A 13,206-nucleotide genomic window follows, 5' to 3' on the forward strand; every position below is an offset into this window, starting at 1 on the left:
GCTGCAGGGCAGGCCTAAAAGACAGTAAAAGAAGCCATTTCCTAGAGACAGAGTGCCCCTGGGCACAGGCCTGTGTCCTCCAAGGTGCAGAGAGCTGGCACATTTCTCCTGTTCTCACTGACTGGGATCACCACCGGGCCCAAGTGCAGACTGGTGTTAGGTATTGAATTGGGCTTTGTAATTCCTTCTTTTACAGTGGGAAAATCTAACACCAATCATTTGTTCTGTGGGTGTGTGCACAGAAAGTTGTTCCACCTTGGTTCTCTGGCCCTAAGCAGGAACAACTGGCTCCCATTCCGATTGACCTGTGGCTCAAAAAGTCACCAAGGCCCCACACGTACCTCTCCACCCATTTGCCAAGGCCAACTTTTACATCTCTGAGCGAAACACAATAGAGAAACAGGATTCTTTTTTTTCTTTTCTTTTTTTTTTATTTTGGTGACAAGTGAGATCCTTTGATGGAAACCGGACCTGTAAAAATACAAGGACAGAGCCATTAGCATAGACACGGAGTTCTGTGACCTGGAACTCTGGTGGCTTTTCAGTTTTACAACCTCACGGTGAGGGCTCAGCAGCTAAGATCCTTCAGTGGAAAAGTAAATTATTTAGGATTCACGTTTCTTCCACTCTTCATGTCCACTCTCCCTTTCGGCCAAACGCCCCAGGCAGTGACACCCTTTGCACAGCGCCCGCACGTACCTGCTCGTCCTCGGCTCAGCCAGGGGCGAGCGCCTTCCCTGTTTCTTGTCCTTCCCCGGGGGCCCTGTGGATACGGTGGAGCCTCCCTCCCCAAAGCCAGGCTGTGGTGGGGAGTTTGACCACATTCGGTGCCCAAAAGGGGTGGGAAAGAAGCCCTTTGCTGTTAGTGCCTTCTTATCAGTCGAGGGGGAGGTTCCCCAAGCTTTAGGAAAGAAAATTCTAGAAGCATCTTTCCCTAAAGAGACAGCTTTGCCACTGTCGTCAGATGCTTCTTTAATCTCCAGACAGAGAAGGACAGATTTCCCTTCCACAGTGACTGAGAGCGGAGCCTACAGAGGTCAGGAGGGTCCCGTGTACCCCTGCAGTGCGCCCTGTGCCACCCCACACTGACTCTCACGCTCGTTTCAGGGCAGCTTTCACTGGCTAAAGCACTTCCCTGGCCTCCAAGCCAGCAAGCCCTGCCCATTCAAGTCCATCCCAGGAACGGCTATATTGCCTTCTAGAACCACTCTTTCCTATTGTAGCCACTGGCTCCCCTCCTACCCCTCGTCCCCACCAAAACATCCACCCATCTCACTTCCTCCTTGCTGGCAGGAGCCCGGCTGGTTTGGATGCCCACCCCCGGCTTTGCCCAGCTGGAGGGACACAACCCCAGCCCCAGGCCTGGAGGTAGATCTAGACTGGTCTAATCTAGTCGTGATAACTCAACCCCCTTTGTTCCTAATAACCACAGAAACTTCAGGGCTTTAATCAGACCCTTAGCCCCACGGTGTCAGTCAAATGACACGAGGAGATGACACCACAGCCTGGGCTCTGGCAGAGGCAGGTCTGGAAGAAGCCAGGGCCTGCTGGTTCAAACACATCTCAAGCACTCAATGCCAGTTAGTGTTGAACCCGACACTGGTTTGCAAGTAGTCACTGCAGCGACAATTCGATGAAAGCAGCAGGGCATGTGGGGAAACCTCTTCGGAACCAGGAGGGCACAGGCTCTGTCTTAGAGCACCCAGGGTCACCTGTGAGAGCCATGCCAGCCAACACTGAGGCCAGGAATGAGACGCTCAGCTCTCAAGCTTTCCTTGAGAGGCCGGAAGCTTGGCCCACCAGCAAAGGCCACCTCTATTCAGAGAAGGACCAGGGTTCCACGCACCTGCCGGACCGGGGGCCTGGGGCATTGCTCACGAGGTCTCAGTGATGTAGTAGGCAGCTCCCAGGGCCCCTAGAGCCACAGCAACAGCCCCGAGAGCTTGGAGGACGCGAGTTACGAGAACTGGAGAGTTTTCTTGTAGGTTTTCTGTAGAGCAAAGCAGAAAGCGGAGTCACGGGAAGCCAGGCTTTTAGAGCCTGACGACAGGCAGGAGAAAGCGGAAATCGCTGGTCCCTGTGGCGTTGCGGGAATTGCCCATCTCCCCACTATCCGTCTTCCTCTCAGGGGAACACTTAATCCCCCCCACAAATCCCTACCACAGGGCTGCCCAGGATCTGAGGATGAGCCGGCCTGGGGTGCCAGCGGCCCTGGACACTCAGAGGGGAACAGGTTAGGAAGGCGGTCGAGGCCGCCGTGCCAGGCCTCGCGCTAAGCACCTCACACCCAGTGTCTTCCTCAAGCCTCGCAACAACCCTGTAAGGTAGGTTCTATCATTTCACTCCATTTTAGAGATAAGCAGCCTCAGGAAATAATATTAACGTATTACACCCAATACAAAGGCAAGGAAAATGGATGATTATGTTAATAATTATGAGGAAGGCATTCAAACATGCAATATTCATTTTGATAGAAATACTACAAAAGTAGGAATTCTTATTTAATGTGAATGTGTATTTAAAGCCAGGAGCCAACACTGCACTCCATTGAGAAATGCAAAGATGATGGATGCAGGTGCTAGACTTCGAACAGTATTAAGACTACAGGTTTTATCCGCCCCTCTCCCTTCGCTTTCCTAATTCTGAGCCTTGCTTCTGCCTTTCCCTTCCCCTAGAAGGCTCTCCCTTTGCATTTGAAGCCGTAGAGGATCCCGAGATCCTTCTGGACTCGGCTCATATGCTGTTGATACCACAACGTCCACCTGGACCCCCGTTCAGAAGCAAGCACTCTCTTGTTCTGAAACTCGCGGAGCCTCTCCTATAGGACACTTCAGAGCACTTTCCATCTTGCACCTGAGTTTCTAAAGGCACGTATCCTAGCCTACCCTGCAGACTGTACACGTTTTAAGGGCAAAGTTTTCTGTTCTGGTTTTCCTCATAGTGCCTGGTATCCCAGGCAGAGTAGGTTTCCCGCAGTAACACTTGTCGGTTTTACACTATGAGCCCCTGGCACGATCTGGCAGCGGAAGGATGGAAGCATGAAGCGTGTGGCAGGCAGGCCCTCCCTTGAGGGAACTTAGTAGGTGGTTGAGTATATTTTGGCTCCAGGCATGTTCTCCCCACACAGCCCATGTGTGTTGGCTTCTTTTCAGATGTAGGAGAGATGAAGTTTTTCAATACAGACAGGGGAGGGGACTGGTTTAGGGAGGGGCTGGGAAAAGGAACAGGATGGGGGTGGGTGGGCTCTGCTCCAGGGCTAGGGGTGCGAGTCCCCAAAGGGAAGGGCCTCTTCCTGGAGATCTGTTGGCCCCCGAGGTGCGTGGGTGAGGCCCCCTCCCAGCGCATGCACTGAAGAACTGTAACATCTTCAGTCTGTTCCCCTGACGTGGACAGGGTCTTCCCTGAGGGAGAGCAGCAGCTATGACATTTCTCCTGGCTTTGTAGAAGAGAAAAGAAGGGCAGATACCGTGGGTGATGCCTTGGGGGCTGCCACTGATAGACCAACCTGGTGACACCTGTCCCCTGTGGGGACTCCCAGAAAGAGCCTGACAGCACTAGGAAGAGGGCTGAGGTCGTGCTATTGTGTGGATGGGGCGTGTGAGTTACAATCAGTTTCTATCACTAGATTCTGGGGGAAATTCACATGCAGGTCAAGAACCTAGAGCCCCTGCCTGTGGTATGGGCACGGAGGGGGCCAAGGAGGTGAAAAGCCAAAGCAGAGTGTTTAATCACAAAGCTCCGGAGCGACACAGAATTTATAAGGGCTGTGGAGAGTGTGCTCTCACGAGGGGAGGGTGCCTCTGGAGAAGAGAAAAATGAAATCTCTAAAGAAGCAATTCCCAGTATGGAATTGCAAACGGGCAGCTCTCCGTGCAGGTGGGCACCCTGGGGTGGGGCCAGTCGGAAAGGGCCCTGCCTGCCAAACGCAGGAAGTGGTAACTCAGAGGGAGGGCTTTCCTGTAGGCCTTCCCTTCCCAAGAGGAGGGGGGTTACACACGATTGCTAATGAGGTCTGGGGAGAGAGCCGGGCCCTGGGAACTGTGTGCTCTGAGGCTCCAGCTCCCTCCAATCGGAACCTGTAGAAGGTGAGGAGGCTTGGGAGTCCTCTCCCTGGCACGATCTGCCAGTCCCGAGGCAGAAGGACATCGAAGATGCGGCTATGGCATAGCCCCAGACGACGCCAGCAAGCGTTGCTGCCGGGACACGTGGCACAGGAGCAGGAATGCGGGCCCTCATGCACCTGAGACCCTGGGGGACAGAGAAGGAGAGAGATGAGGATGCACCTGCCTGAGGAGGCTGAGGACAGCCTGGAACACAGTCCCAGAAGGCTCCACCAACAGCCACGCTGCTCATGTGGCAGCTGCAGGATCACCAGGGGAAGCCCTAGACTTTCTAAAGGCATCATCAAAGATTCGGGACAGAACCACCCAAGGAAGGCAGTTCTTCTGCAAAATGCTCTCTTACCAAATGGAAGAGAAAATTAACTGCATGGGAAAATGGCTGTTCTATACACTGGTGCTACCTAGGAATAATAATAATACTGATAATGACAATTGTAATAGCAATGTAATAGCTTACACCTGTCGGTGCTCTGTACTTTATTTACGTCATTATCCATCTTATTTAATTGTCACAACAATCCTGTGAAATGGAATATTGTTAGTCTCGTTTTACAAATAAGGAAACTGAGGCTCAAAGAATATAAGGGACGTGCCCCTGTAATGAGTAGATTGCAGAAGTGGACTTCAACTCGGGACTTTTAACTTTTAATTCAGTGAAAACTCTTGCCACGGAATTTGTAGAAAGTCATACATGCGGGTGACTGCTCACCCCATGAGAGGCTGCGTTGAGATTCCTGGAATTGGGGTGGCCATGTTCCATTTATCTAGGGTGTGTCGATCCCCCCAGAAGACAACCACTGCTGTGGTTTACAGTGCTGGAAATACTTTCCCAAACCTATCTCCCATTTCTGTCCTCCTCTGGTATGGATCCCAGCAGAACTCAGAGAAGGCACCCTGTGTTGTTGGGCAAGAGAATTTCAGGCTGGATATCCTTCCTGTTAATATTTCCTACTCAGCTTCTTGACGGAGTTTCGCATTCTTCCAACCCTAAGCTCATGAAGCCCATGGTCAACTCCGCAGACTCAACACACTTCCTGCTTAGATCTGCCCATGACACATAATTTTCCTGGGATGGGGAAAGAGAGGATTCTAAAGGCAAGACTTATCTTTTTCCTATTTTTAGTTTAAAAAACATTTTTATAATAAATCAAGACACAATAAATCAAAATATAATTCCCAGGCCATAACATTCACTCTTTTGGAGTATTCAGTGGTTTTTAGTGTATTTACAAAGTTGTGTGACCATCACCACTGTCTAATCTCAGAACATTTTCATCTCCCCAGAAAGAAACCCCATCCCTATTAGCAGTCCCTCCCTTTTCTCCCTCCCTCAGTGGCAGTAAATTTGCACTATTCTGAACGTTTCATGTAAATGGAATCACACAATATGTGGAGTGTTTCGGGAACTGGCTTCTTTCACTTAGCCTAACGTTTTCAAGCTTCATCTGTGTCACAGCATGAATCAGTACATCATCTCCTTTTACTGCCAGATAGTATTTCATTGTATTCATTGTATTGTGGTATTTCATACCATATTTGTTTTGTTTATCCATTCATCAGTCTATGGAAATTTGGGTTGTTTCCACTTTTTGGTTATTATGAATGCTGCTGCGAACATTCGTGTCCAAGTTTTAGTGTGGGTGTATATTTTTAAATCTCTTGGGTGTATACCCGGGAGTGGAATTGCTGGGTCATATGGTAACTTCATGTTCCTTTGAGGACGTGCCAGACTGTTTCCATGGCAGCTGCACCATGTTACATTCCCATGAGCAGTGCATGGGGCTCCAATCTCTCTGCATCCTCCTTAACACTTGTTTGTGCTCATCTTTTGATCATAGCCATCCTAGTGGAAGACTTGTGTTTTCTTGAGCTACAATATTTTCTGCATACAAAAAGACTTGGATTTTAGGAAGTACATCTCCTCATCCTGTATCTCCAACATTCCTGCCCCTTCTGGCTCAAACGGAAGAAACTCTGTGGAAGAAGTGTGGGGTGTCCACTGTAACTACTGTCAAGCCATCGACGTTATTTGCTTTGCCTCTTCGTAAGCCAAACTCTTCTCCCTGGTGAGTTGTGTGCATTCATCACAAGATTTGGGAACGGAAAATTTTGCTTTCTATGGATACCAGTTCTGAAGACCATAATCCAGAAATGCGTGTCTCAGTGGCTGATGATCACAATATATACAACATATAACACTCAAAATCATTACCATAGGTCAAGAACGTATTGATTTGGGGCCACACAAAGATCGTTGGCCTGGCGACACCTTGGATTTAGCACTCTCTCTCACGTCTCTCGTCTATTTTACACCCACTCCATCCCAGAGGGATAAGCTGTGGCCCCGGGAATGTGGCCTGTTCGAGGACACAGAGCCACGGACACTGGCTCACAGTAGATCCAGGAGACACTCAGAGAAGGATGTTCTTCCTCTTGGGGAGACCACCAGGCCCCTTGGAATTGAAAGGTCAGTGCTGTGGTTAAGAATGAGGACTCTGGAGTCAGTCAGTCCTCTCTCAGTGCCACCTGTGCCTACTCAAGAGTGAGCTGTTTGACTCCTATGAGCCTCAGTTTTCCCATCTATAAAACAGAGATGATAATGGAACCTTCTTTGTAGGACTGTCAAATGAGAAGATTAACTCAGACAGCCGAGCTGAATGCGGGGTACACAGTAAGTGCTCAGTGATAGAAGTTAGCTATCACCACTATTAGTAAAAACCAGCCCACTTCCTAAACTTTGCTCGAATTCCCTCTACACAATCCAATGCTTATTCAGACTCTGTTTGGCTCCCAAGAAGATGGGGAACCACTTTTCCCAACAGCCGTTCCATTTTCAGACAGAGCTAATTGTTGGAAAGTTTTTAATGTTGAGCAGAAATCTGTCTGTTTCTAGTGTCTTCCATGGATAAGGTTGCCAGTTTAGCAAATAAAAATACAGGGTGCCGGGACACACATACTAAACGATTATTAATTGTCTATCTAAAATTAAAATTTAACTGGGGATCCTGTATTTTATCTGGCTACCCGGGACACACATACTAAACGATTATTAATTGTTTATCTAAAATTAAAATTTAACTGGGGATCCTGTATTTTATCTGGCTACCCTATCCATGGGCCCTCAGTCAGACCTCTGGGGACAACACGGAACAAGTCTACTCACATCTTCTACCTGACAGAGAGATATCCCTCCAGGCCCCTCAACCAATTGTCATAAGCCAAATGGTTCTTGCCTAACTGGACCCCTTAACCCGGACTATCTTCTTTGAACTAATTTTTTAGGGAACTTTTAACAGCCCACAGGATAGCCTGATGTAAAGCAGTATGACCACCTCCCTTGTTCTAAACCATATTCTTCTATTAATGCATCCTTGGTTTTTATTTTTAGCAGTCACAAGGCACTACTGACTTCTAATGAACAAGTATTACTACAATATATATGTGTGGTTGTCTTCAATGAGATCCAGGATGGTGGAAAAGACAAAACCCAAGAATCCTGGTCTCTTGGGTAGAAACAAAAACAAACCTTCACACTTCACAAGCACAGTTCCAGAATACATGTTAACTCTACACCACTCTCCTATCAGACCCGGCCTCTCGGGTGCCCCTGGGACTCCATCCGCAGGAAGGCTAGGACTGCTCAAGCTAGAAGACGGCCCACCTGTTTTCCTTGTTTTCTTGGAGGGAGGGGCTGCTTTTTTGTCAGCGGCAGGAGATAGGCCCCCAGAGGAGTGGTGGATTTTGGTAGCTGGAAGGGCTTGGGGTGCAGCCTGCTGGGGGGTGCTTTCGAGGCTGGGCTGCTGAGGAGCGGACTCAGGGCTGGGCTGCTGTTGAGTGGACTCAGGGCTGGGCTGCTGCGAGGAGGACTCAGGGCTGGGCTGCCGCGAGGAGGACTCGGTGCTGGGCTGCTGCGAGGAGGACTCAGAGACAGCATGCGGCGAGGTGGAGTGCTGGGAGGCCGAGTCTCGGCGGTGTCGGGCCTCTGGCTTTTTCTTCTTGACCTTCTTCATGGTGGGGCCTCCCAACCTAAACGTGGACCTACATGGAGCTGCCTAATCTCCCGCTCCCTCCTGCAGGAGCCGTTTGCCCTCTGCCTCAGGGTCTGGCTCCGGCCCCCGACTGGCCCCTGGCCCCACAGAGGACAGTCACCCACACCTCCTGTGAGGTCATAGAAGCCAGGGTGGTTCCCATGGCAAGCTCCGGGGACAGTTTTCTCCGTAGACACCAGCATGGTGTCCTCCCTCCTCCCAAGCTGCTGGGATAGAGAGATAGGGCCGCAGCTGCCCTGCCCCTCACAGGCCTGGTTGTGCCTGGTTGTGTCTGGTTGCGGGGCCTGTGACAACCAGACCCCACGATTCTGCGACCGGAGCGCCACCTTCAGGCACCTCTCCGCTGGTGTGTTCCTGAGGTCATGTGAGCTATCTGTTTTGCTCTAAGACACCCAGGATGTGATGCTCAGTTCTGTCACTGGTTTCCACGTACCAAAAAAAGAAAAAAAAAATCTATCCTCATCATGCATTTTGTGAGTTTTAGGCAACTCTCTTGAAGATTTGGAGCTTCTTTGAAGGCTTCACTTTCCATGGCCCAGAGCCTTCTACTATCTCACAGTAACCTTCCCCTTCCCCCAAAGCCTTCCGTCCCCCGCTGTGGGGGGGAGCTGGAGGGGGTATCCCTACTTTTATAAGAACCCTTGCATTTGTTGGAGAATTTTCCTGGAAAACATAACAGCTGTTCAGAAAACTAAAATTTTCTCAAACTCATTACATTGGCAACCACAGACTGACCATCTCCCAAACTCCAAACTGTTAGGGCCTAGCAGGGAACCACGAACCTTTCTCTAAATTAACGTGATTTTCATTTTAGGATGGAAGGGGGAAAGGTGTTTTTGAAAGACAATCTAAACCTCACACTTTGCAACATAAAAGGCGTTCAGATTGGAAGACTCTACTTCCACCGTGTTAGGTGAGTATGTGACTGCTGAACCCATGACCTGCAGCCTGAAGCCCCAGGATAAGGTTTAGGGCAGACCTAGCTAGACAAAAAGGGCTCACAGGAATCCCCACACAAGGCCAATCATGAAATGACGGGACCTATATTAGGGCTTCTAGAGCCTGAAAAGACTTTAACTATTATCTTTTTGCAGAAGAAGTTGAGCTGCTTTTCCAAGGCCACGCAGCGGACTTTGGCAGGGCTAAATTCCAGAGCAGGGTTCTACCTTTTCATGATCCCAGAAGGCAATAGGGAGGCAGATAATTATACAGGCTTTAAAGTTAATGAATTAAAAAATCCCTGAGAAGATTGAAGAAAACAAACAAACAAGCAAAGGCATGGAGGGTTAGAACTAAAGGGAAGCTCAGATTGAGCGTGTTGGGTTGTATTTGGTTGACTTTGGCATGAGGAGGTGCGGGGAGCAGATGAGTCTACAATTCCCTGAAGTCAAGACAATGGGTCCCAAGAGGGGACCCCAGCTGGAATCAGAGAGACTGGAAATCCGGGCCAGGAACCCTGTTGGGATTTAGCAGACAGGTCCCGGACTCCTAACTGAGTTTTCAGGTACCAATGGACTTTGACTGAAGGCCTCAACCTAGTTTAAATTAGGGTTTTTCACCTTCAGCCCTACTGACATTTAGGGCTGGGTGATTCTTTGTTGTGGGAGGCTGTCCTGCGTATTGCAGGAATTTTACCGTCATCCCTGGCCTCTACCCACTAGCGCTTCCCCTACCCCATGACAACCCAAAATGTCTCAGACATTGCCAAATGTCTCCTGTGGGTGGGGTGGGGTGTCAAATTGCTCCTGGTTGAGAACCATTGGTTTAAATGACTCAGATAGGGGCAGACACATATAGGTAGAATTTCCCATAGCAATGAAAGAAACATTCCATTTCACCCAAAGGACCCAAACAGAGCACAGAGAACAGTTCTCTGTTCCCCAGGAGAGAGATGGAGGAAACACAGAGGGCAGGCCTTGGGAGGAGTGGGGAGTTTTTCTATGGCAGCAGCAAAAATATGTGTGGGTTCTTTAGTAAGGGTGGTCCCAGGAAGCAGGGAGAGGGCACTCACGGGACAATGACAGGTTGTCCCAGAAGGATGAGGAAGAATGGCACTGCAATGGCTCCTTGCTAGAATGTCTTCCATGGTCTCTCTTCCTTTGGCTTGAGCACAAGTTCCCAGCCCGGAAGCCTGACTCCCCTATAATATGGTCACAGCTCACTGCCCCAGGCTTAATTGCCACCACACTGCTACCTGTGTCCAGCTCTAGCCAACCATGAGCACCAGAAGTCTTGTGAATAGGCCTAACGTTCCTGCATTTTTGGAAACCCTTCCCCTCCATCACCACCCCTCATCTTTATCGAAACATTTCCCATGGACAAGTGCATCTATCTCTTAGTAAAGCCTTTCTTGAGATCCTAAATTGGAAGCCATCTTTCCCTTTCTGAGCCCCAGAGCACCTGTTTTTATGACACTGATCACATTCTGCATGGCGTTAGAATTATTTCTGTCCTTGTTTTCTCTCTCATTCCCCGACCCCCGGACTGTGGATACCACAGAGGGCCACTGTGCAGAAGAGGGGCTCAGTGCAAGCTGCTCGAAGTGAACAAAGGTGCAGGCGAGAGGAGGGAGAGCAGGAAGCTGTGAGAGCAGGCAGGCGCGTGTGGGTGATGGGGACAAGGCACTCCCAGGCTTCACCACTAAAGGGCTGGTTTCAAAGATGGACTGGGATTTTTCTGGCCTCAGCTGAAGATCATAGGCAAGGGGCTCTCCTGACCATGTGTGCCAGCCATGCGAAGATATTGCAGACTGGTTAGGAGAGCGAGAAAAATGAGTCTGATGGGATTTGAAGTTAGTCAGGCTAAGGTCCTGGTTAAAATCCCCACCCAGACAGCCACTGATGGTTCCTGTCCTTGGGATGTGTCCTGGGCACCCAGAACAATCATGTCACCATTTGTCCTGAAGCTAGCTGGATGGCACCTTAGGCATCAATGGCCCTTCGCTCTCACATGTCTCATGGGAAGGAAACGTCCATAGAGAGGACAACTGGCTTTAGTCACTAGCTGGAGGGTGGCAGAGGCTTGAGTACCCCAGGCTTCGGACTCCCCTCCCAGAGCTCTTCCTCAGTCCCTGCTGTGGCCCCTGGAAGGGTGGAGCTGGCAGGGGCTTTTGGCGACAGAAGATACAGTACTTGGTGCTCACTTAAGAGCCGGCTGCTGAGGGCTTAGACCCACAAATTAACCCCCTGAAGCCACAGGCCTGGGTGCCCTGATAGGAATCCCAAAGGTCGTGAGTAAGAATTCTGCAGGAGGCCGGCTACTCTAAGAAAGTACCATCCTTAGAGGGTTGTTGTGAGGATTAGACGTGAACAGCCTTTAGAAGAGTGCCTTGCCGGCAATAGGCATGCTTTTATTGTGATTATTATTCCCTGAAGAAGACTAGAGAACCAAGCAAGGAATAAGTGGATGTGCAGAGGAGGAAGGGGGCCCCTGGTCCTACAAAACCCCAAATCAATACCTTACAAAAGCGTGATTCCAAGTAGCGGGAAACGATGTCCCAAGTGGTGGGTAGGGTGAATGAGTGGGAGGTGTAGCCCTCCGAATTAAATTACTTGGAACACTGATGCTGAGATGGCCCCAGCGAGCACACTTAGTTCACCTCCACCCAAAATCTTATCCAAAACTCCTGGAGACGCCAGGAGAGGGGCTGGGCGCTGGAGATTTGTCCACTACTCAGTGGGGGCAGCAGGGTCAGGGGACGGGATTCCGTATTTGAGCGTCCCTCCCTCCCCGCGGCGCCCACGGCCGCCGGGGGTTCCCAGTCCCCAGTCCTCAGGCCCCTCACCATCGGTCTGGGTCTCCCGATCCACTAGGGGCACCCCGGGCGCTTGGCCGGCGGCGCGCTGGACGTCCAGGGTGCCCTCGGGGCGGCCGGGGCAGAACACGGCCGTATGCACCTCCACGACGGGGCCGTGCGGCGCGAAGACGCTGCAGAGCAGGGTCTCCATGCGGCTGCGCGCCTCGGCCTCCTCGTGGCCCTGCGGCTGCACGATGATCCCGACGAGCGCGGCGGGCTGGCGGCGGCCCCGGGCGCGCACCTGCTGCAGGAGCAGCTGCAGCCGCGGCAGCTGCGAGCTCAGCGCCGACGCGCGGCACAGCACCAGCAGCAGCTGCGCGCCCCGCTCGGGCGGCGCCGGCGGCGGCCGCGGGGCCCCGCGTCCCGCCGCCACCGCGTCCTCGGCCGCCGGGAGTGCCGGGGTCCCAGGCGGAGCCCCGGGCTCCTCGCGCGGGTCCTCGGCCTCGCGCCCGGAGGGTCGCGTCTTCTCGGTGAAGCGTAGCAACTTCGCCGCCGGGCAGTCGTCGCCGTTCACCGAGCCGTCGCCTGAGCGCTTGGGCCGACGCGTGGCGCAGTTGCTGGAGCTGGTGTGGCGGCTCATGGCTCGGCCGGGCGAGGGTCCGGAGAGCTGATCGGTCGGGGAGTCCCCCAGAAAGTCCTGCAGGGTCATGCCGCACTCATCCTGCGTCCAGTACTCGCTTACCAGCAGCACCTGGCCACGGTCCACGAGAGGCTGGGCCGGAGCCTGTTGCTGCGCCTCAGCCTTCCTCTCCCGGGGGGCGCTGGGGGGCTGGGCCCCAGGCCACTGCTTCATGTCCGGCCAGGCTCCCTTGCCCCTCTGGGCTTGGGCCTCCGTTGGCCAAGGGAAATCTGCCCTTCCTCAGAGCATGTCACAATACCCCTGCGCCCTGCCTCTATTGGTCGTGGCCAAGGGCCTCCGCCCTGCTATTCCTTGGAAATCTTCTAACGTAGGGAAGTTGCTGTTGGACGCTGGTTTAATGCCGGCTGTGATTAATGTCTCCATCGATTTGTATGTCTGTGGTTTCAAAAGGTGCATCTTTTATGCCAAAGCCTCAAGGTAAAACAGATTTTCGTGCCCCCGGGGCATCTGTGAAACAGTGGATCAGGATGCTCACTGCATGTGGAACTTCTGAAAAGCAGTGAGGAGCAGAGTGGCAGCTCTGAGAGGCTGTGGCCTGGGAGGCAGGACTTCCCCGAACGTCTGCTCTCTGGGTGATCTGGGGCCCAGAGTCCTGGACTG

At 51.8% G+C, this 13,206-nt stretch overlaps 1 protein-coding gene and 1 pseudogene across 1 annotated transcript; one reads left to right on the plus strand and one right to left on the minus strand.

Annotated features, from left to right (window-relative positions):
• Positions 1-423: 423 nt before the first annotated feature.
• On the minus strand, positions 424-8,343 carry SPATA3 (spermatogenesis associated 3). The gene is made up of 4 exons (XM_012652193.1): positions 7,783-8,343; positions 4,077-4,248; positions 1,847-1,990; positions 424-471 (listed from the first exon to the last, which is right to left on the minus strand). Exons 1-3 carry the CDS (start codon positions 8,129-8,131, stop codon positions 1,885-1,887), a joined length of 627 nt encoding a protein of 208 aa, XP_012507647.1. The 5' UTR covers positions 8,132-8,343; the 3' UTR covers positions 424-471; positions 1,847-1,884.
• Positions 8,344-10,940: 2,597 nt separating this feature from the next.
• Positions 10,941-12,577, plus strand: LOC105816705 (annotated as a pseudogene).
• The last annotated feature ends 629 nt before the right edge of the window (positions 12,578-13,206 follow it).

This window comes from Propithecus coquereli, unplaced genomic scaffold, assembly GCF_000956105.1.
Source record: "Propithecus coquereli isolate 6110/MARCELLA unplaced genomic scaffold, Pcoq_1.0 Scaffold383, whole genome shotgun sequence".
Taxonomy (NCBI): Eukaryota; Metazoa; Chordata; class Mammalia; order Primates; family Indriidae; genus Propithecus; species Propithecus coquereli.

Excerpts from the sequence above, each read along its gene's own strand:
- SPATA3 (XM_012652193.1), bottom strand. The coding sequence starts at position 8,131 with ATGAAGAAGGTCAAGAAGAAAAAGCCAGAGGCCCGACACCGCCGAGAC. Across the intron at positions 4,249-7,782 it reads CAAGAAAACAAGGAAAACAG|GGTCTCAGGTGCATGAGGGC; the intron begins GTGGGCCGTCTT and ends TCTGTCCCCCAG. Across the intron at positions 1,991-4,076 it reads AGCCTCCTCACCTTCTACAG|AAAACCTACAAGAAAACTCT; the intron begins GTTCCGATTGGA and ends TTTGCTCTACAG.